The sequence below is a fragment of the Biomphalaria glabrata genome, chromosome 6 (genome assembly GCF_947242115.1).
Source record: "Biomphalaria glabrata chromosome 6, xgBioGlab47.1, whole genome shotgun sequence".
NCBI classification, from domain to species: domain Eukaryota; kingdom Metazoa; phylum Mollusca; class Gastropoda; family Planorbidae; genus Biomphalaria; species Biomphalaria glabrata.
This window is the reverse complement of record NC_074716.1, coordinates 18189255-18211697: the sequence shown is the minus strand read 5'-3', so window position 1 is coordinate 18211697 and position 22443 is coordinate 18189255. Positions and strand designations below refer to the sequence as shown.

Below are 22443 nucleotides of genomic sequence, written 5' to 3'. Positions count from 1 at the left end.
CTCTGTATGGTAAAAAGTTTGTACACATTATTTATCTCAGATTAAGAGGAAATTTTGCACAATTCTCTTACCTGACAACACAAAAATTCATTTTTTTAAATTAACCAATTAACTGTTGTTAATTAATTATTTTGTTTGGTATCTTGAACAAGGGAAAGAAATTATACTTGACATGGCTATTACTGTTTGGAAAACATAAATTATGTCAATTTTCACACAGGAATTAATGTCAATTTTCACTAGAACAGGATCATTCAAATTGCACACAATATTATTAAATAATGAAATAATAACTTTCAATATCCACAAGAAAATTCACATGGACATCAAAATATCTGTAGTACTTTTAGTAGTTGCAGAAGAATGGAAAGACAAATAGAACATGATATCAAACATACTAATCAACATACAACAGGTCATAAAAAATAAACATAATGTTGTAAACTTAAGGCAGACAACCAACCAAAGCAGTAACGATGAGCTTTGGTGTATATTTAGAATGGATAAATTGTGTAGATGATTATAAGACAAGAAACACAAAAACCAGCTGTCAGATATTGGGCTCATTTCTTAAGTGCCATGAAAGGGATGTACAGAATCAGTTCTTAAGTTTACATGTTCCTTCTGCTAATCCATCCTCCAGGCACCCCTGACATGAAAAGCACAGACAACACAACCACTGGTGTTGCTCCAATTCCACAGCCTCCTACAAATACCAGGAAGGAGAAAAGACACTTTTTTTCTGGTTGTTGTAGAACGCCAGACTCTGTAATTTACATCCTGTCACTTTTGACGGAAAGAAGGTTCTCTTCTCATATTAACAGTGTGTTCATGTCCCGTGTTGAGTAATGTCAATATTGTGTGGGATGGCAGTGCAAAGGACAGAGTTACAACAATATCTTATCTTATAAAATACAGAGGTTACCGGTAATTCAAAAAAGAAGATGATTGCATCCTTTGCATGTTCCTAGGTCAATCTAGTCATGCATGTTAACCAATGACTTAAATTTTGCCAAAACATTGGTTTTCCTGGCTGGCTCAGGCAACCCATTCCATGCTCTAATAGCACTAAGGAAGAAGGAGCTTTTGTAAAATTTGTCCTAGCATATGAAACAAGGAATGTGCTTGTGTCTTTGTGTCAATATACAACAGGACATGAAACATATATGAATATAATAAACTACAGGACATGAAACATATATAAATATAATATACAACACAAGAAATGTGATAAAAATTAGATGGATTATATTTTGATATTGTCTTTGTTCAAAACATCAGGTCTTCTCTGATATTTCATATTGAAATATTTAAAATATATACACAACAAAAATAAATTTAACTCAAATACAATAATTAAATAATCATTGACACAGCAACATATAAACTCTATGGTCAACTTAATTATCTCTGAGCACATCAATGACAATTTTGCCTCTGAGATGACCTTCTGATACTTTCTTGAAACCTTCCCGAACTTTAGAGAATGGAAATGTTTCTTGAACTACTGGCTTTATCTAGGGATACAAAAATGTAAACAGCTTATTTAATAAGTTCTGAGAGCTGTAAAATATAATATATAATATATACTATTAATCACAAGTCAAAATGTACTTGTTTCCGTCAATAAAATTCGTAAGTAGGCTTGCAACTCTATGATCTTTAAAAAACATTTTGAACAACAAACATATGGTCCAAACACATTTATTAAGCAGAAGATGTGCCCTAATAGCAATACCATCTATATCAGTGATTCTCAAAGTGATCTGTATAGACCCCCAGTGGTCTTCAAAGACTTCCAAGGGTTCTACGAAAGTGAAAAAAAATAAAATGGGGGTCTTTCTATGAGATTCCACAGGGTCGTCGATAATAGATTTCACTTATGCAAGTCTTGACTTTAATTTTTACATCCCATTAATGTAATTCTTTCATACACTATTATATGATTAGTACCTTAGTTAATCCTTTCAATATTTATCCTGCTATTCAAACAAAAAATTGTTGTATTTAATTTCAAAACTTATTTAAATAGCTTAATTTTGTCTACATGTAACTAATGTTTAACAAAAAGAATGTACACTGTGCAGCGTTGATTCCAGTAACAAACATTATTTTTTTTTTTTTTTTTAAGGATACCTCAGCTTTTTAGATTTTGACTTCAGTTGTCGAGCTGTTTACATCCTAGGAATCCTTGGGCCTTTGCCTCTTTTCTTTGCCTCTTTTTTGGGCATTGCCTCTTTTTTGGGCTATTGGCCTCTTTATTTTTTTTTTTTTTTTTTTTTTTTTTTTTTTTTTTTTTAAATAACAAAAAGATGCATATTTTATTAGTAAGCGTACAAATTAAAAAGTTACATTTGTAATTGGCATACACATCTATGTGTGTACACACTTATGCGAACATAGGCATTTAAACATTTATATTGTTTCTTTTGTTGTCTCCCTTTTAAAGACAATTTTTGATTTCCTCCCTTGAGATTTGGAAAACTACTTCCTCATCATCAAGGTGGAAATCCTGTCTGCTAGAGTCATTACTTTTTAAAAAAATTTGTTTGAACTTTTGCAATGTCGATAAAAAAGATATATGTATATAACTTTATACGTTAGTTTTTCACTCTTCAACTACACTTAGAAATTAGTTTTAAAAAAATGTTGATGAATTTGCAAAAATGCAATACAAGTTAAGCAGCGAGTCTACTGAAAACCAGAAAACATGGCAAGGGGTCTACGAGACAAAAAAGTTTGGGAACCACTGTTCTAAATACTTCTTTTTAAAAAAATCTATTTAATGCACACAAGTGGCAAACCTCTATATAGGCTATTTCCCCCCTTGTAAAACCCTAAATTTAAAAAAAAAAAGATTTACCTCCCTTTAAAAATTTTTTTTTTAAACTACTTCGGAATTATTCATCCAAGTAATGCTAATATATGTATTTCTAAAGTATAAATATTAAAATTACAATAGGGTTTAAAGTATATACCTTTTTTAAATTAAATTAAATTAACCTTTTAGTAAAGTAAATTTAATAAAAATAAATTGACCTATATTATTCATACATGCGAAACCACATTTATAACATAAATAACTAAGTATATATAATTCCTCAACTTAATTCCTTTCATGCCTTAAACTAATGAGTAAGGAAAATAACGAGCCTGGGTGATTACAGGCTCCCAGACATTCAGTTCTGGAAGAATTTCTTTACGGGCTCAGGACCACCCCAAGGTGACCCACCTACTTCGTGGGATGCCTGGGTGATGGACTTGCCCTCATTACCTTGAATATCATGATTGGAAGTATAGAAGTAACTTATTATTAAGACAAGACACGTACCTGTTCTGTTTCAACCATTTGTTTCACTCTATCCAAAGCAGAACCATTAGGTGTAAATATTGCCCATCTGACACTTCGCCCACTTGTCAGTCCCTGTCAATTAATACACACAAATTACAAAATAAATGGAATTTATTTATTTCCATTTATTCAAAAACTGATAAAGAAATGAAACGTGATTTGAATCTTCAGTCATAGAAAGTATTCTCATAGAAGAAACTAATCTGGCATAGATGTTAAATCCTTAAGCTGATTTGTCATTCATGTTATTTGAAAACAAATCAAGAATGAATAGTCAAAATATAATTCATGAAAATTAGAAGATATTTTTTTTTCTACTGATTCTGATAATTTTTTATTTCTTAAATCTTATATTTTTGTATAACATTAAGTTTGCTATGAAAAAAAAATTAAAAAAAAAAACAAACAAAACCTGGAGATCATGTATATTTCCAACCCACATTCAGGACCAGTCTTAGGCCACTGAAACCTATGCGGCTGCAGTGGGCCCTGCACTTTCATAGGCCCCACGCAAAATCTAGGTGTAAATAATTAAATTAAACCATTTTAACGTATTATTAAAGAGTTCCTGGAATTCTCCTGAAATTGCAAAATAGACACAAAAGTCATGAAGATCTCCTGAAATTATTAAAATCTTCTAAAAACTTATGCAAATCTCCCTTAAAACGGACAAAATTCTCATTTCAGGATGTCTTTCAATATGGGAAAACGCCAATCCTATCCGCAATTAAAAAAAAAGGCTTTGTCACCTTTCATTTAATAAAAATAAGGCAAATTTTAACGAAAACAAGAAGTTCAAATACTTAATTTACGTTAATAGTCACTGGCATACAAATATAGATCAAAATCTATCTTAACCTCTTAAAAAAAAGCAATATTTTGCTAGTCGATAGTAAATCTAAAAGACAGATCTGAATGTTTATCTGCTTTTTGTTGGAAAACTACTATCACTGTAGATGGCTCGTTAAGTTAATTTTGTTCTTAGTAAAGTTTCGCATAGGGCCCCGCAATCTGTAGGACCGGCCCTGCCCTCATGTCACTGGCCACATGACTGACAAGTCCAAAAGAACAGATATTCTGAGGCTTCATTATGCATTATGCACTGTAGACATAAGCGTTGAGAGGTTGGATGGCACCATATCAAGGACCGGATATTGCCCCATAACTGATTTTCAAATATGTCATGATTCTCTCTCATGTTTATTAAATCACCACTTGCACAACAGGGAACTCTGCGATATCATTCTTAACCCAGACCCCATTATTTCTTACATTTTTTTTTTGGAATTGCTGCACCTCTTTTTGCTATTACACTTTTAACTTCCTTTTTTTTTCTGTTAAATTAGTTAAGAGCTTCCTTTTCCTTTGTAAATTTTTTTCTTGATGCTTTAAGTAATGTTTGAAAGTTACAAAGGAAAATGATAACAAAAAAGGAATGTTACAACAGAGACAGGACTGTCTGGTTATGCAAATATTTAATTCCAACTGATGACTAGTTATAGAGATATTAAATATAAAGTAATTTTAAAAAATATTCCTTTCTGTAAATTTAATATCTGCTTTAAAAGAAAAATAACTGTGCCACCAAGAAGTACAATCACCTTAAAAGTGTCTACTCCAGCAGAGAGTGCAGCTTTAAATAGACCAGGTACTGTGCCAAAATCATCACAGTTTTTCAAAAGAGGTGTGACAAGTGTGACTAAATGTGCAGACTTCCATGGACTCAAGAAGGCAAGAGACTTATCTGTGTACTCACCTCCTACAGTATCTAAGATATAATCAAATCTGTATAGAAAAATGAAAACAATATATCAATCTTCAGAAAATGTGTACAGTTTAGAATGAGATACACAGAAGTCATCACTCCCTCATTTTAGTGAATGGCTCTGTGAGGGTTTACGTATCATTTGTGATGAAGGGCAATGAGTTTCAATATTTCTTGACCTTCCTTAAGGATTGAACATTATTACACCCTAGCCCAAACCTCCTGCAGGATGGTTAGAGGATTGGAGTGGTCAAAGGTTCAAGCTGTGGATCAAGAGTCCAGAATGTATACCACATGACCAGACAACCATCCTCCCATTAAACTACCTCACTTAACTAATGTAATCTATATACTATCAATTGATTCTTGTCTGGCAAGCAAGAGTTGTTTGTTTCATTTTCTTTTTCAAGGGCATTAGTTGGTTTGATGAGGGCTGAAAAAATGCTTTTATTTTACTTTAAGTCTATGAGAATCCCTTTGAGGTCATAACTTACTGAAGCTTTCAAAACATATATCTTATTAAAGCATATAACTGAACATGAACATGAGGAGAGCAATGAACCAGACTGCCTTTGGTATTCCATGGCATGAACAACTCCGATTGACGGACTTGGACTTTGCTGATGATGTTGCACTACTCGGGGCTACAAATAAATGCATTCAAGAAATGACGGAGAGCCTAGACAGAGAGGCACCCAAAATTGGCCTCCGCATAAACTTGGATAAGACTAAAATTATGCGAGTGGGATATAAGGCAAAGGGTGTCCCCGTCAGACTTGGCGAGTCAAAGCTTGAAGAGTTGGACAAGTTCACGTACCTTGGCAGCATCATAACAAATGATGGAGATGCTTACCATGATGTAGCGTGCCGAATAGGAAAGGCAGGGAGCATTTTCCAAAGGCTGCAGCCTATTTGGACTAGCCAAGCCATTGGACTCGAGACAAAAATACACCTTCTCAACACAATCGTCATTCCAACTGCTACATATGCATGTGAGACGTGGAAGTCATCTGTCAAAATTGAGAAAAGACTAAATGTGGCTCAACAGAGATGGCTGAGACGGATTTTGGGAGTCAGTTACACAGACCGGATCTCAAACAAGGAAATCCTTTGCCGAACTGGGAGTCGAACACTTAGTGAGGTTGTGACTGAGCGTCGCATGAGGTTTGCGGGACATGTTCTACGTCAAAATGAATTACGCACACCAAGAGTTGCGATAACATGGAAGCCAAAACGAGGAAAGCGCAAACAGGGACGTCCTCATATTACCTGGCGACACACCTTCATGGAGGACCTCAGAACAGTGGACACCAGATGGGAAGAGGCTTCAGACATTGCCAGTGACAGATCATTATGGAGACAGCTTGCCGCCCAATGCGCCGAACGGCGCGGGAGGACCTAAGAACATGTTAACACCTCTCAAAGAACAAAAGTTATTAAAACACTGACAGTAACTTATTGAAACTTCTAACTAACTTTTCATGTAGTTTAAGCTCATTCCATAACTTCTTTGTTTTATAATCTATAACAGTGTCAGCTCCTAGACTTGTGACAAGATCAATAGCATCTGTACTACTGGTCACTGTTACATGCATACCCCAGGCTTTAGCCAACTGAAATATAGAGTTATAAGATTAAAGAAAAAAATAAATTAGAATATTATTAAAAATCTATTTATAATAGTATGACATTGTTAATTCATAAATATTTAAACCAACAAATTAATTACAGATTGTCATTTCTGACTTTCTTTTTAAAATCACTTCAGCCAACAACAGAAATCAGAGGATTCTTTACATTAATAAAATTAATGTTCTGTGCTTTTTAAATAAACGTAATGGCCATTTACATTATGTGTGTAACTGAATTGTAAAACATAACCTAGTTTGTCATAGGTTTCCTTTAGCAGAATCTATTAATTCTTGCATGATTACCTAGTTTTATATACAAAACATTTTTTGGTTCATCAGTTCTAGATCAATCTCTTAAATCTGTCACAATTTAGTATAGACCAGATGAGAGGTCAAAGCTGGTCACAAATGTGGACAGTGCAAGTTTGAATTAATTTAGGTCTCACAAGTCATGATACGCTAATATACTATCAGTATATTTGGCTGCCAATTCATGTGTATGCACTCTGGACTGTAGTCTTGATGGTCCTGGGTTTGAACCAAGCCCACCAGTGATCTGCATCATTTGATTAGCAAAGACCATTGTTGTTATAATCAAGAAATCTTTATTATAGGTACCTGGCCAAACAAAAATTACATTACAATGTGCTCAAGAATATTCTCTACAGATTAATGTAACTAACAAGAAAACAGAATCAAACTAACCTGAATGCTGAATGTTCCAATACCGCCAGATCCACCTAAGATTAACAATCTAAAAAAAAAATATGTAAAGAAAGTCAAATCATTTTCCATTTCAACTTTTACTTTTTAGATATGTAGCACTGAAAGTAAAAATGACTCTGTTTCAAAAAGTATTGTTGTGATAGAGCACATCTTATTTCTTGAATGAAATTAAGCATGCACCAATAGAGAGGCATAAAACACTGTAAGATTATTGGCTACTTTTAATGTTCACTGTGAAAGCAAGTTATAACAATCTACAATGTGTAATAGTAGTATATCCTCACTCTTCTTCAGTGTCTGAATGCTTTGATAACAATTATAACAATAGCTACAGAGTTGGCATTAAGTTGAAATCCTATTTTATGACATAATATTTGATATAATATTTGAAACCTCTTGCCAGTGGCATTTTTTTCCTTCAATTCTCCTACAGTACACAGTGCTGCCCATGTTGTGGCTGCAACATATGGAATGGAAGCTGCCTCAATGTGAGAAATGTTGGCTGGTTTTTTGGATATCTAGAAAGAAGAGATATTGTATGGGGTCAATTAATGCACAGTCATTCATTATTACAAAGTAAATGACATTAACCTATTCGAATACTTAAATCTATAGTGTCTTCTTTGTCTTGATACTTAAATCTATAGTGTCTTCTTTGTCTTGATACTTAAATCTATAGTGTCTTCTTTGTCTTGATACTTAAATATATAGTGTCTTCTTTGTCTTGATACTTAAATCTATAGTGTTTTCTTTGTCTTGATACTTAAATATATAGTGTCTTCTTTGTCTTGATACTTAAATCTATAGTGTCTTCTTTGTCTTGATACTTAAATCTATAGTGCCTTCTTTGTCTTGATACTTAAATCTATAGTGCCTTCTTTGTCTTGATACTTAAATTATAGAATTCAAAAATTAAAATGATTGTACAAAGATTGCTGTTATAGAAAGATTTTACTACTCAATTATTAAATATGCATAATTATTTTCTATCTATTTCTCTGACCTCACTCTGAGAAGCAACCACAAATTTAGCATGAGTTCCAGGTTTGTTGGCGCCTATGGCTCCCCATACCTGTTAAAAAAATATAGTCAATAAATTGTTAAAACAACTATAATGAAATAAAACATTTTTTTTTAGTAAAAAATTACATTGTCCTGAAAGTGTTCATATTACTACACTGAATAAATTAGTTTAAAAAAGGAAATATCTACCTTGGTTGATAATAAGTTGAAACTATTGTGTTTAAAACCTAATATATTTGAAGATATTTTTGAAATCATTCAATTATATAGGTTGGTATCTGTAAGGAGTGCAGAGCTAAACAATAAACCAACTGCCATATGATAGTTTTGTTTTCTTAAAGTTTGATAAGTTTTGGAAGCTCCATCAGAAATTAATATTGTCACTCCTAGGCACTTCCCTAGTGCTATTAGAGCATGGAATGGGTTGTCTGAGCTAGCCAGGAAAACCAGTAACTTAGCAGAATTTAGGTCATTGGTTAATATGCATGACTAAATGCATGATGCGTAGGACTTAACCATCTTCTTTTTTGAAGTAACGTCTGTATTATATAAGAAGATAGGCCAAACCTCCTGCAGGATGGCAGAAGATAGAAGCAGGCAGGATTTGAACCCAGGACATTCATAATGACAGTTTGAAGCACATACCACATGACAAGGTAGCCATCAAAAGGCAGTTCCTAAAAACCTACTTTAAGAAAACCTCAAGATCTTGAAAAAACTGTATTAGATATTTGTAAAACACTAAGACAAGTCTTCTGCCAACATCAGTGTAATGTCCTAGTGAATTTTTTTAGAACTAAAAACATAGGACAGGCCTTAAAACACTTCAGGAACACAAACAACTACATGCACAGAGACATGGTTCTGTACTAGCCAAGGCCTGACTCACACACCAACAACCTGGCTTACTCACAGCCCAAAGTCTGAATCAAAAATACCCAAAACCAAACACTGGCACTGTATCTGTTACAACAGGGAAACAGTAGAACAGAAAGAGCCATTAGGCCAACCATCAACCCAACTATCTTCATTACAAGAGGAAGTACAAGAAACTAAGGCATGGTGTCTTACAGACACAAGATTCCAACAACAAATCGTGCAAAACAAACAACTAGTTCATCGACCAAAAATAACCAAAAAAAAACATTGACCTGCATGCACAGTGATCACCAAAGCTGATAAATAATTTCAGAAAGTAAGAAGATAGCAACTTGATGACTGATATAGATTTGAGTTTTATAAAGAACTAAATATTATATTTTCAACTATACTAGTTGTCTGATTTATTTCAATAATAAAGGTTTAAGTTAAAACTATCACATCCTAATAATAACATAATCCTCACAACAGTAAAGATTGTTTTAGCAAATAACTAGAGTTACTTGGCTTGATTTATTTAGTTTCAGCTATTGGAAGTCAAAGACGTAAGTGCTAAGGAAAGCTGAGATTAAAATCTTTCTTTTCATGTACCTCACTCTCTAAGTAACAATCTAGTTGCAAACGCTAGAAAGTTTCAAATGCAGCTATAAAATGAAAAAAGCTGTAATACCTCATCACCAACTTTATATTTGGATACATTTCCACCGACTTCTACCACAGTTCCAGAAAAATCTCTCCCAACAGTTAATGGGAACTCTGTTCCTGATGTTACTGAACCACTTTGCTTCCTGAGTACATTTATCAACACTCTTCCATAGCCACCTGTAGAAACATAGCATATAATGCCATTAGGGTTTGTGTTTGAAATTACTTTTTACAAAGCTTATTTCAACTCACTGTGTCTGTCTCTCTGTCTGGCAAAAAGTTCTAACATATTTTTTTCTCGTTCTTGGAAACTTTGCACAATAATTCATTGTACCTGACAAGAAATGAATCAAAACAATTACCAATTAGTTAATTAATCATTTTGTTTGATATCAATTACTGCTACTTAATGAGAGATGTGTATATATATATATATGGATATCATTCCCCTTTTTACATTTTGTCACGTTTTTTCTCTCACTTCCCATTCTCAGATCAAGTTGAAATTTTGCATAACTATTCATAGTCGATGACAATATATGAATCAATCAAAAAATTAACCAGTTATTTAATCCATAAGTACCAATTAATTAATTTTGTTTTATATGGCAGAAAGGGAGCTAAACCCTGCCATTTCAGATAAATGGCAGTAATTAATGGTTCTTTTCATTTGATAAGCCTTCTTTTAAAAAGTAATATTTTTTCTTTTGATTGTTATGATGAATGTAAACTAGCAAAATACATTCAATGTGTATTAGTAGTTTGTTCCTATAAATTAAAAAAAAAAACATGATGAATTTTGTTCCGTTCTATGTAAGTTTTCTTTTGATTAGACCCATGTGATTTATGTTTTATGTGAATTTCACTCACCACTGTAGTAATTATTTTATTGAATTGAGTTAGTGTATTACTAGAGTCCCCTCAGAATCTACAAATGTTATGTTTCTTTGAGAGACTAAAGTCTAATTGATAGTATGAACAACACAAATCTCAAACTAATATGTGACACTAAGATTTAATATAAACAGTTTTAAATTTATATCTATTGATTTTTAGATTTGGTAAACCATGCAATTACAAAATACTAGTACAAATACTATTTGTGGAATATATAATTCTAAAATTACATTTGTTTGTTTGTTTTTTAAATAGCATTTTACGCTATTTACTGCTATATTAATACTAAAACAATAAAAGTTAAGTAACAAAAAATTGTAGCTAATATAAAAATGTGTAAGTAATATTTTAGAAGTTTGATTTTTAATAAAAGTTTTAATGGTTAAGACATTAAGTTAATACATATACAGCTTAGCAAAATGATGAAAAAACAGTACAAGAAACAAAGATTACCTATCATTCTAACATCAATTGGATTTATACTTGCTGCATGCACTTTTATAAGCAGTTGATCAGGACTTCGGATGGCTGACATACAACCACTTGAAGATAAATAAAGATTTTCTATGCCTCCATAAGAGTTTATTGCCCAAGCTGACATAGTAGTGACATTTGATGATTTACGAATCCAAACATAATTGAGTAATTGATTTGAATTTAGTATACAGTGTTTTAAAACAGTAGCCATATTTACAATTTTCTGAAATATAAAAATACATCAGTATTTAAACATAATTTTTTAAATATATTTGATAATACCTCTGACTGATGACTAACTCATTTATTACGTAAAATTTTTTTACACATGTTCCTATTGCCTCTGAGATGCTCTTTAAAAAACAGTTTTGATAGATTCACAATCTAAGCACAGAAATTCAGACAAATCCACAAACCTTCTATTAACCCAGGGATTCTCAACCTTTTTAGTTCCTCAACCCCTTTTTACAATTTCTCACTATGTGGTGACCCCCAAACTGTAATGTTATCTGTGATTTCGCTAATGTTACTGAGATCCATTTTCATGGGTCGTTTCATTATCAAAATATAATTTACAATAACATGATGGCATATTATTGGGTAATAAATTGATGTGCTTTTTAATAACGAGGGCAAATCTTCGCCATATCCTCTTTGAATGCCCCTCCCTAATCCATCTTAGGCAGACCCTACTTCCACTACAGTCCAACATAGCCAACACCCTGTATGGCAGTACTGAACAACATAAGAAAACAGCACACTTTTTTTTCCTTGGCAGTCTGCAAAAGAGCTCACAGCTCAGCAGCAATAAACCTGGCTAGAAGAAGAAGAAGAAATCTTCACCATTGAAACAATACCTATAATTCTGCAATGGTGCAACATTGCATCTCACCGCGCCATTTGATGGACAGTAATTGAAACTGTTACAAATGTTAGTGATGTGACGATTACAATGTTAGAAACGATTCTGTTTCATTTTTTTTTGGTATCATTTATACTATCCTTAAATGCAAGTGATAGTAAAAAAAAGTAACTACCAATAGAATTTTTTTTCTTTCTGTCATGTTCCTTTTTAGATAAAACAATATTTTTTTCTTATGGGTCTTAGGCGACCCATGGAAAATTGTCATTCGGCCCCCAAATGGGTTGCGACTAACAGGTTGAGAACCCATCATTAACCAATTGTATTATTTCTTTATTTCCCCAAAATCTCCTCTGCCTTTATAAAAAGCATTAATGTAAATGTTTAACCACAAAAATTCACTTGTAGACATGGATTAATTTTTTTACCCCCAAAATACAAATTCGCTGCATGAATGCATGTGTGACCACATTTTTCAAAACAAAATGAAATTTAAATATGTATACATTTTTTTTAGTTGCAAGTGAAGCATTAAAAGTCTATAAGAAAGAGTATTGTGATGCAAAGGATGAAAAAAAAAGTTTAGGGCAAAAAGCAACATAGAGCCAGCCTATTAAAATTTTTGAAATAGAACTGAGAATGAGAAACCAAAGAACAATTAGCGATTGTTTGTAAAACTTTTTTTTTGGGAGGGGGGGGGGAAGGAATAGAGTGATACTAGAATTTATGAGCAGAAAGTAATTCTGAGTTTGGGAAGGGGCGTTATAAAGAAGGCCATTCTAATTCAACTTAAAAGCTACTAGAGTTCACAACTGAAAAGTATGTAGGAAGTGCAAAAAATATTTTTCCAGTGGGGGGTGGTTCCAGCAAAAATAAACAATACATAGCCTGGGGAACAAACTAATGGGCATACCTAATGGGTGAAGCTAGTGGGACAAATTACCTTAAATGACCTATATTTTAGTATTCTCAGAGTACAATCATTGCTTTTATTTTTTAATATTTTTCATTATATATTCTTATATTTCCGCACTGAGATTATGTATTTACAAATGTCCTGCTGCTATCACGGCAACAGGAAACCAATTTTTGCCAGATGGACTTGGTTACTGATACAATAATAAAAAAAAAATAACATAAGGAAAGTATTTTTTGCTGCCAACTATAGGCCTAAAATATAATTCTGATAAATGTAGATGGCGTTAGCAGGGAATGTAGACCTACTTTATTTAAACAAAACAAAGATCTACATTTTAATATAGATCTTAGTGGGAATCTATATTATTTTCTAGAATTTCTGTACATTTTTATGTGTTTTATAGCTCGTTTGTTAATAATAAAATGCTTATGTTCTGTCTTTCTTGGCAAATCTTAATAAACTGTAAAAAATCATTTTATAAATCTTTTTTTTTCCAATTCGCTGATGCTTTAATTAATTATTTGTGTGTGCGTGGTTTGTGCGTGTATATATATTATATAGGCATTTATAGCATTACTACTCACTGCTACTTGTTGACTTATATTATAAATTAACTTTATCTTTTTTTTTTAATCTAACAGCCTCTCTAACTTACTTTAAAAGCCTTAAACTAACACACTTAACACAGTTACTAGATCTAAAATCTAAATCTAGCACCCACACACACTAGACCTAGACTAGTACTACAGTTGCCCTAGCCTCTAGACTCTAGGCCTAGTCAATAGAACAGTACTATAGACAGTTACTACTTAGTACTACTAAATCTAGTAGTCACTAAGTAGTGACACTAGAGTGTGACTAGACTAGAGTTAGAGTCTAAATCTAGACTCCTAGACTAGACTGTCTAGAGACTAGACTTAGTCTTTACTTACTACTAAACTAGACTTTTACTTTACTAGATCACCAGAGTTAAAGTAACTAGACTAGAGACTCTAACTCTAGACTGAGACTTGAGACAGTTTCACAGTATGAGTAGACTAGTCTGACTAGGTAGGTCACTAGTACTTGATAACTTGATTGTTTTCCTTTTTTCGTAGAAAAAAAAAGAATAACGAAAGTAGAGCCGAATTTTACACTATTTTAAAATAGTAAAGTCTTGCAGTACAGAATAAATTTTAGACACATATGATAATTGTGCATGATAAAAATGAAGAGCTCTAGATCTACATCACAGACCTAGATCTATATGATTATAGATCTATATATCAAATGATATGGCCAAGCGTGGTCTGATTGGTGTGTGGGAATCCAACTTTACTAAAACTTTATACATTAAGGATTTCTCTTAGCGAAAGTGGGGGTGGAGATACACACACACAAAAAAGGTTTAAAAACTATTTTTACTGTTATTTGATTTTGGTATACGGTTGATCAGCCAAAAACATCCATCATAAATTATCATAATGCAGGAAACACAAAAGAAGAAAATAGTAATTTTCAGGCACTTTGGTCAGACTTTGGATAGCATTTTTTAAAATAAAGGAAGCCTTGAATATAATATAGATTTGCGAATAGCCTACAAGGGACTTGCAGAATGGACATTCAGTGAGCCGCCGCCGAAAGGCTGGCTTTGAAGAGCGTAAGGCCCGTAGAATATTTTATTATATTCTCTTATATTAGGGGCCCATGAAGTGTCTTGATTGGCCCTCGTCTAATCATACTTCGGCAATTGTAGGAAGACACCGAGGCTTTCTAGCATAAGCATAAAACAAGCTGTACCGAATGCATTTCGAGTAGCCTACATTGACATCACTTAGTCGCAAAAATTCTAAATGAACGTCATTAGAACATCCTACAATGAGAGATTATTTTCTCAACTTTGTTTGGACTCTAGCGAAGAATATAATAGTTTACTACTTCACTCAAAAGTAGGCTACGTGCTTGTTTAAATAGAGTTAAAACTCTCACCCCCTCCCCTCTCTCTCTATAATCTCTCTCTCTCTCTGTGATTCAAAATTTATTTAACTTAAAAAAAATGACAACCTATATGAAACAAAAATGTAATCGACTAAATTTAATGAAAACTAAACTTATTAGTATGCCTATTATGTTATTATCTCTGTTGCACTTTTTTTTTTTTAAATATAGGCTACAAACAAAACTTGAGAAAAAGAGAATGTTCTCCCTTTACAATTCTTGCATATTTTTTTTAGAGAAGGGAGGATTACAGCACTGTATACTTTCATATTTGTAGATATACTGAGTCCTCTCCGTTGCCAAACTTGTCCTTGACGTCTGTCTAAAGCAGCACTGACACGTGCAACACGGAAGTCTACCTGGTCATCTAGGTTGGCATTTGCTGATATGGTGTTTCACAAATAGACAAACGTTTAAACATTTGCTAGTTTTTGGCCATCTAGGAGAATGTCTGGTGACTGATTTATTTGGAGGTTGGTGCAGCAGTCCCCTCTTTTTTACATCGATGTTCCCGAGGTCAATTAAAAAACATTTTAGCGTTTTTAGTGTCTGCGTAAGACTGCCTTAGACTGGATTTCTTCCACCTTTTTACTAAACTAAGACTTATGAGTCTAGGATTCCGATGGACCTCTCTTTTGGCATATATATGTAGCGTTTTCTGATTTGGGGCTAAGCTGGATTGCAGCCCTGTAGCAGTGTTTCTTGTGTAGGCCTAAACCTGTTCAATGTGCACGTTGTTTTCGTCAAACCAGTTTTAGTGCTTACGTTTTTGCTGACCGAGGACACTGTTAGTCACACAGAGTACTCCAGTTTATTCAAACTGTTTTGCACATACTTGTTCGTGTGTAGGACTTTTTTTTTCACTGTCTATTAGTTGATGAGCTCTTGCTTGATGTCTGGGTTTGTGAGCGTACCAACATCTAGGCGCTATTATCTAAGCTGAAAATATGTGTGGTGGGTTCAGCACAGACTACGACAACCAAAATGACGAAGCAAGTCAGGAGGCTTATTATAAGTTTAATGTACACAAAAAACCTGCAGCCTTGGTCAAAACAATGAACTTAGGACAAACACAGCAGGATCAGACAAGGTGGTATTGGAGTAGGTGCGTAGCAGCAAGTTTCAATCGAGGATGCCAGCAGGAAAAGGAATTCAAATCTCAGCTACCGGGGCAGAGGTCAACTTGACCCTTTGCTGACCGGTGCTTGGTCAAGTTGAGCCGACCCGTATATTATGTCCTCCCCACTACAGAGCCCCTAGCTTGAAACGACCCGTCTCGGGGCGTTCTGTCCTAGAATGACTCTTGAAAATCAAACAACTGGTTCGAGTTGGTGTGCACAGCCTTTGGGAGGTGATACATATTGTTATGTTGCCCTGCGGTCAGTCGTTGGGTCCTGCGCTGTCCCTCTGGTACTTCATTAGACTCCCGGCCTAGTTCTGGGCACTCCTCACTACCTCGGCACCAGTCAGGTGGAGCTTGGTAGCGCTTGATCTCCGTTCTGGTAACACGCCTTTGAGTTCCTTCTTCATCTTTTGGGCTCACTAGGTATGGATCACCATCCTTCCGAGGTAAAGCAATTACCTTGAAATGTCTAGGATCCCAGTTGTTCTGTATCTTGTTGCGACACAGCCACCGCTTTCTAATCAGTACAGTATCACCTAGAGATATGATCTCTCCTGTCTGTTTGGAGTCTTGTGTTTCTTTCCCTTTCAATGTCTCTTGTTCTAGTTTCGTATAGGGTCTTCTGTGAGTTTCCTTGAGCCTATCAATGTGAGTGTGCAGCCACTTTATGTCAGGCTCTGTGCCCATGTCATCTGCCTCTGCCCTAAGAAGAAAATCAAGTGGAAGCTTTGGTGGTCTCCCGAACATTAGCTCATATGGAGCGAATCCAGTGGTTGAGTGTGGGGTACAGTTGTACATGAAAACTAACTCTGGGATGTGGTCGGGCCACCTTTGTTTCTTGCTGGGTGGCAACGTTCTAAGCAGTTCATGCAGGGTCCTGTTGAACCTCTCACACTGTCCATTGGCTTGGGGGTGGTAAGGTGTTGTGCGTGACTTGTTAATGCCATAGGAGGAACACAGTTCGGCAATTAATTGTGACTCAAAGTTCCTGCCTTGGTCCGAGTGGATCCTCAGTGGAACCCCATAATGTAGGAACCAATCCTTGATGAGGACCTTAGCGACAGTACTAGCCCGTTGGTCTTTCGTTGGGATGGCAATAGTGTACTTGGTAAACACATCTGTAAGGATGAGGACATCCTCCCTCCCATCCGTGGAAGGTTCCAGCCTGGTAAAGTCAATGGCTAAGATTTCCAGAGGCTTTGAAGCTAGTATTCTACCGGCAGGCCCTTTTGGTATCCGTGTGGGTAGTTTAGCCTCCTGGCATCGTTTGCACCCCTGTATGTAGCTCGTCACGTCATGGTACATTTTCGGCCAGTAGCATCTTTGTCTCAAAAGCTCAATAGTCCGCTCCCTTCCTTGATGCCCCAGTGAATGTGCTGATGCTATCACTTGTTCACGAAGTTGGGCTGGGAGTAGAAACTGGTTATAGGTCTGTCCCTCTTGCTGGTACTGTCTATACAAGATGCCATCTGATTCCTTCAGTTTCTTCCACTGATTTAATAGCGTTTGCGTATTGGGTGATAATTTCCTCCGTTCCCCTGGCTTGGGTTTGAGGCCAGAGTGCCAAAAACTGGATAGTGCTGCAATATCTGGGTCTTTCATCTGTAATTCCGCAAATTCTTTCTTGCTATAGGATGGGAACATGTCTGCAATATCAGTTGCTCCTACTAAAACTGTGGCCTTTTCATTTGTGTCCTGGTGCCCACAAGTCACTATTTCCCTAATCTCCTTTGGCACGGTCAGGGATGTTCTGTTGCAGCTTATTGCATTCTCCTCGTTGTCTTTGCTGTCCTCTCCGTGTTCAAAAGGATTCCGTGACAGAATATCTGCATTTACATTAGAACGTCCAGACCGGTAGAATATTTCGTAGTCAAATATTGCCAAATCAGCTGCCCATCGCTGTTCGACTGCTCCCAGCTTACAGGTTTTGTGGTGAGACAATGGATTATTGTCAGTATAAACTTGTACTTTTGTTCCAAGTAGGTATCCTCTAAACTTCTCAGTCATTGCCCACTTAAGGGCTAGGAGTTCTAATTTGAATGCGCTATAATTGTTCATGTTCCTTTCAGTGGGTCTTAATGTGCGACTGGCATAGGCTATCACTTTCTTGTGGCCATCTTGCTCTTGTGATAGCACTGCTCCCAATCCCTGGTGGCTTGCATCTGTCTCTAGTATGAAGGGTCGTGTGAAGTCGGCAAACCCTAATACTGGGGTAGTAGTTAAGGCTGCCTTGAGCGTTTTAAAAGAATCCATGCACTCACTGGTCCACATTGCTCCAATCGAGGGGTTCTTTCTCTTTGGCTTTTGGGTGTTGTTAATGTGGCCAACCAGTTTATGTAGTGGTGATGCTAGCTTTGAAAAATCTTTCACAAACCGACGGTAATAACTAGCAAAACCTAGGAAAGACTGGAGTTCTTTAAGGGTTGATGGGACTGGCCAGTTTACAACTGCTGCTATCTTGCCACGATCAGTTGAGACACCGCCAGCAGAAACTGTGTGTCCTAAATAGTTAACTTCACTTCTCATAAATTGACATTTCTCTGGGTTCAGCTTCAAACCTATTGTCCGTAGCCGCTCCAACACCTTCCCTAGGCGAGCAATGTGGTCTTCAAAAGTAGAACTATAAACAAGGATGTCATCTAAGTACACCAGCATACTCTGCATGATCAAGTCGCTCATTTGAGATTGCATGAGGCGGCTAAAGGTGGCAGGGGCATTGCACAGGCCAAAAGGCATTCGGTTATATTCAAATAGTCCAAACGGCGTTGTGAAAGCGGTCTTATGCTTATCCCTCTCATCAACTTCAATTTGATGGTAACCAGAGGCCAGGTCCATAGAGGAGAAAAATTTAGCACCATGCAATGTGTCTAATGCTTCATCAATTCGAGGTAGCGGGTAGGCGTCCTTCTTGGTCTTGTTGTTTAGAAGACGATAGTCCACACAGAGTCGAAGACTACCATCCTTCTTTCTCACCAGAACTATAGGGGAGGCAAATGAGCTTGTGCTCTCTCTGATTACTTGTTTGTGGAGCAACTGGTTAATGTGTTCCTGCACTTCTTGAAACTGTGTGGGTGGAATCCTTCTAAACGGTTGGTGTACTGGCGTCTGGTCTTCTAGCTCTATTCTGTGCTTTACTGCCATTGTTAGCCCTAGGTCATCTTCACTTGTAGCAAAACAGTCAGCATACTTGATGAATAGGTCTCTTAGTGCATCCTTCTGTGATTCAGTGCAATCGATTGATTCCAAGTCAACTGGGCACACGTAAGTACTGAGACTCGTCTGTTCTGAAATGGCTGTAATGCAGATCTCTGATGCTGATACCTTGAGGAAGTTGGCAGCCTTAGGCGTTGGCCAGTCAAAACTTGTAAATGTGCCAAGAACCATGGATTCAGAGAGAACAAGATTTTCCCTTGAGAGGTTGATAATTTCAGCTTGACAGATGCCATTTGTAGACTTAACAATCGCTCGAGGAACAACCAGTGCCCTTGGGACAGACTGGGATGGTTCTAAGAGTAGGTCACCACTGTAGTCCCTCGGGCATCCCCTCAATTGGATTACTTTCTTAGATTCTGCTGGCAGCAACAATTTACCTTTGAGAGCAAGTCGAGCTCTACCCCATACCTGCTTTTGGGTTTTGCTTGAAGTTTTAACAGCTATTTTGGAGACAAGCACTCCCAGGCCCTCTGCACCTAGCACGTTCATTCCTAATGTCCCAGGGACTTCGTCTTTGTGACGCTTCCATCCGGGGGAGTTTTGATCTTTGGTCACCAAGAAACCTCGGTTTCTTATAACTTTATCCATTAGCTGTACATCTGCTTCAAAGTAACCAACGTATGGTATAGCCAGCCCATTAGCTGCGGTCAATTGGAACCAATTGTCCACGCACTGTAGCACATGGCCTTGGGATCGAAAGTGTTCATTAAAAAATGACTCTGTAAGCAGAGATACCTGTGACCCGGTGTCTAGCAAGCACGTGACTCTTACATTTCCGATGACTGTGACTGTAATAGGACAGGTGCCACTGGCATTCTCCTTGATATGACTAATTGAGTCATGAACAGCCCCTCCCAGCACTTGACTCCTCATGCCAGGGGGCTGGAGTTTGGGTGATTTCCACAGCGGCGAGCAATGTGACCTGGCTCCCAACACTTGGTACAGACCGGAACCCCGTCGGAGGTATATGGAAAAAATCCCCTGTCGGTCTGTGTCCAGACAAGTCCTGCAGGAGCTGTTTGGCGATTCATTGCTGGTGTTGTGGTACGGCTGTTTACAGATGCCATTGGGCGATTAGTTGACCACTGTCCCTGGTTTGTCGTCCTTCCTTGGTTGCGAGGTTGGCCAGTCCGTGTGTAGTTTTGCTGGGAGCTCCTCAATGCTTCCAATTGCTCTCCAAACTTGGTCAGCTGGGAACTTACCAGTTCGCACCACTGGTTTTGTGGTTGGGAGTTTCCTTGATCCTGGCTTTCCCATTTGAAGGCTTGGTTTCTAATTGCAATGAATGTTATTGCTGGTTCCTCCTCCACCAGTCTCAGCAGTTCCCTACGTAGTGCAGAGTCGTTCAGCCCATGAACGAATTGGTCCCTCAGCCTTGCCTCGCTGAAGCACTCAACTCTCTCCCGCCTTTGTTGGCTTACCGCCACCGAGTGTTCGCTGAAGAGCCTGTGCGAGAAGTCTCGAAGGGACTCTCCTCTGCGTTGACGTGATCCCAGGAAGACCACCTCTGCTTCTCGCACTGGCATAGTCTGGGCGAACGCCTCAAGGAGGGTTTCCAACAAGGCTTCCGGGTCGCTCTTTGTCCTTGGGGTTTGCAGGTCGAGTTCTTTTCTGGCGGGGCCGCTGATATTGTTCATTATCACGGCCACCTTCTCTTTGGTAGAGTAAGGCCTAAGCTCCCAGGCTTCCCTTACTTCCCTTGCAAACTCTTCAGCCGTTGGTCCATCAGCGGTGCCCCTACCACTGAACTGCCGTATCCGCTTTGTCGGTTCCGACAATATGAGAGGCCGTTGGCAGGCCATTTTCAGTGCCTCTAACTGTGCCCGGAGGGTGGCGACTTCTGTTTGGTTCACTCCTGCTTCCTCTGGCTCCCCTTCGCCACTCAACGGATCGACCTCACCCCAATCCACTGCATTGTGTTTCATCCTGTTCTTCTCCATTGACTGCAGGTTATTTTTACTTAATACAATTATACTCTAACTTAATACAATTATATATTTAAAAAAATAACTAACTTAACTACCCTGAAAGTAGAAAAAAAACACTGGAATATCTCAAATGGTACAATATAAAATAAAATAGTACTTGTCAGCTTCTGACTTGATTGGAAAGTTCCGAAGGCTCCACTTATCGTCTGACAGGGAGGTCTGGTAGACTCTTTCTTCGGATCCCACTTCTGACACCAAAAGATTCTGTGGTGGGTTCAGCACAGACTACGACAACCAAAATGACGAAGCAAGTCAGGAGGCTTATTATAAGTTTAATGTACACAAAAAACCTGCAGCCTTGGTCAAAACAATGAACTTAGGACAAACACAGCAGGATCAGACAAGGTGGTATTGGAGTAGGTGCGTAGCAGCAAGTTTCAATCGAGGATGCCAGCAGGAAAAGGAATTCAAATCTCAGCTACCGGGGCAGAGGTCAACTTGACCCTTTGCTGACCGGTGCTTGGTCAAGTTGAGCCGACCCGTATATTATGTCCTCCCCACTACATATGCATCAAATCACCTAGGTGGCCCCAAGAAAGCAAGCTTAGCCTACTATTAGTCTATTACTAGATTGATACATGAAATACGTAGGGTGTCATTTCTTCTCTTTTGAAGTATAGTCTGTAATTTATAAGATAACATAATATTAACGCTGGCTTCTGTTTTTAGAAGAAACTAATAAACTTTCATAAGATTGAGAGGTTATATATCTAGACTAGAAGGGGAAAAGGAAATCATTGTTAGACTATAATAAGCTTCGGGGTGTATGGGGTATCTAGGAGGGGTAGCACCTCTAGTGGACAGGCAGTCGTACCCTCTTTTTGAGGGTAGCTTGGCTCACTCTTGGTCCCCACTCGGTACCCAACTCTCACCTGTGGCTCCCAGAAGCTGTAGCATGCGCAGCGGCCACACCCCGGAAACGGCTTTGACTGGCCGGCTAAACCAGGTAGAGGGTATCTGACGTGT

At 37.1% G+C, this 22443-nt stretch overlaps 1 protein-coding gene and 1 non-coding gene across 4 annotated transcripts in view; one reads left to right on the top strand and one right to left on the bottom strand.

The window, feature by feature from the left end:
• Positions 1-1231: 1231 nt before the first annotated feature.
• LOC106058690 (reticulon-4-interacting protein 1 homolog, mitochondrial-like) overlaps positions 1232-22443 on the bottom strand; it is a 26492-nt gene continuing 5280 nt past the window's right edge. Inside the window, exons 1-10 of one of the 3 annotated variants that reach the window (XM_013216153.2) lie at positions 14109-14295; positions 11372-11618; positions 10047-10198; positions 8478-8546; positions 7868-7992; positions 7454-7502; positions 6594-6730; positions 4954-5137; positions 3332-3424; positions 1232-1517 (exon numbers count right to left, since the gene is read on the bottom strand). In XM_013216153.2, the coding sequence (XP_013071607.1) occupies positions 1401-1517; positions 3332-3424; positions 4954-5137; positions 6594-6730; positions 7454-7502; positions 7868-7992; positions 8478-8546; positions 10047-10198; positions 11372-11606 (1161 nt within the window). In that variant the 5' untranslated portion in view covers positions 11607-11618; positions 14109-14295 and the 3' untranslated portion in view covers positions 1232-1400. Of the gene's footprint in view, positions 1518-3331; positions 3425-4953; positions 5138-6593; positions 6731-7453; positions 7503-7867; positions 7993-8477; positions 8547-10046; positions 10199-11371; positions 11619-14108; positions 14296-22443 lie in introns of those variants that run through there. The other 2 variants (XM_013216156.2, XM_056031400.1) reach the window with 2 other exon arrangements.
• On the top strand, positions 3119-3268 carry LOC129927039 (U12 minor spliceosomal RNA). The gene has a single exon (XR_008778753.1). It is a non-coding gene; the product is annotated as a U12 minor spliceosomal RNA (small nuclear RNA).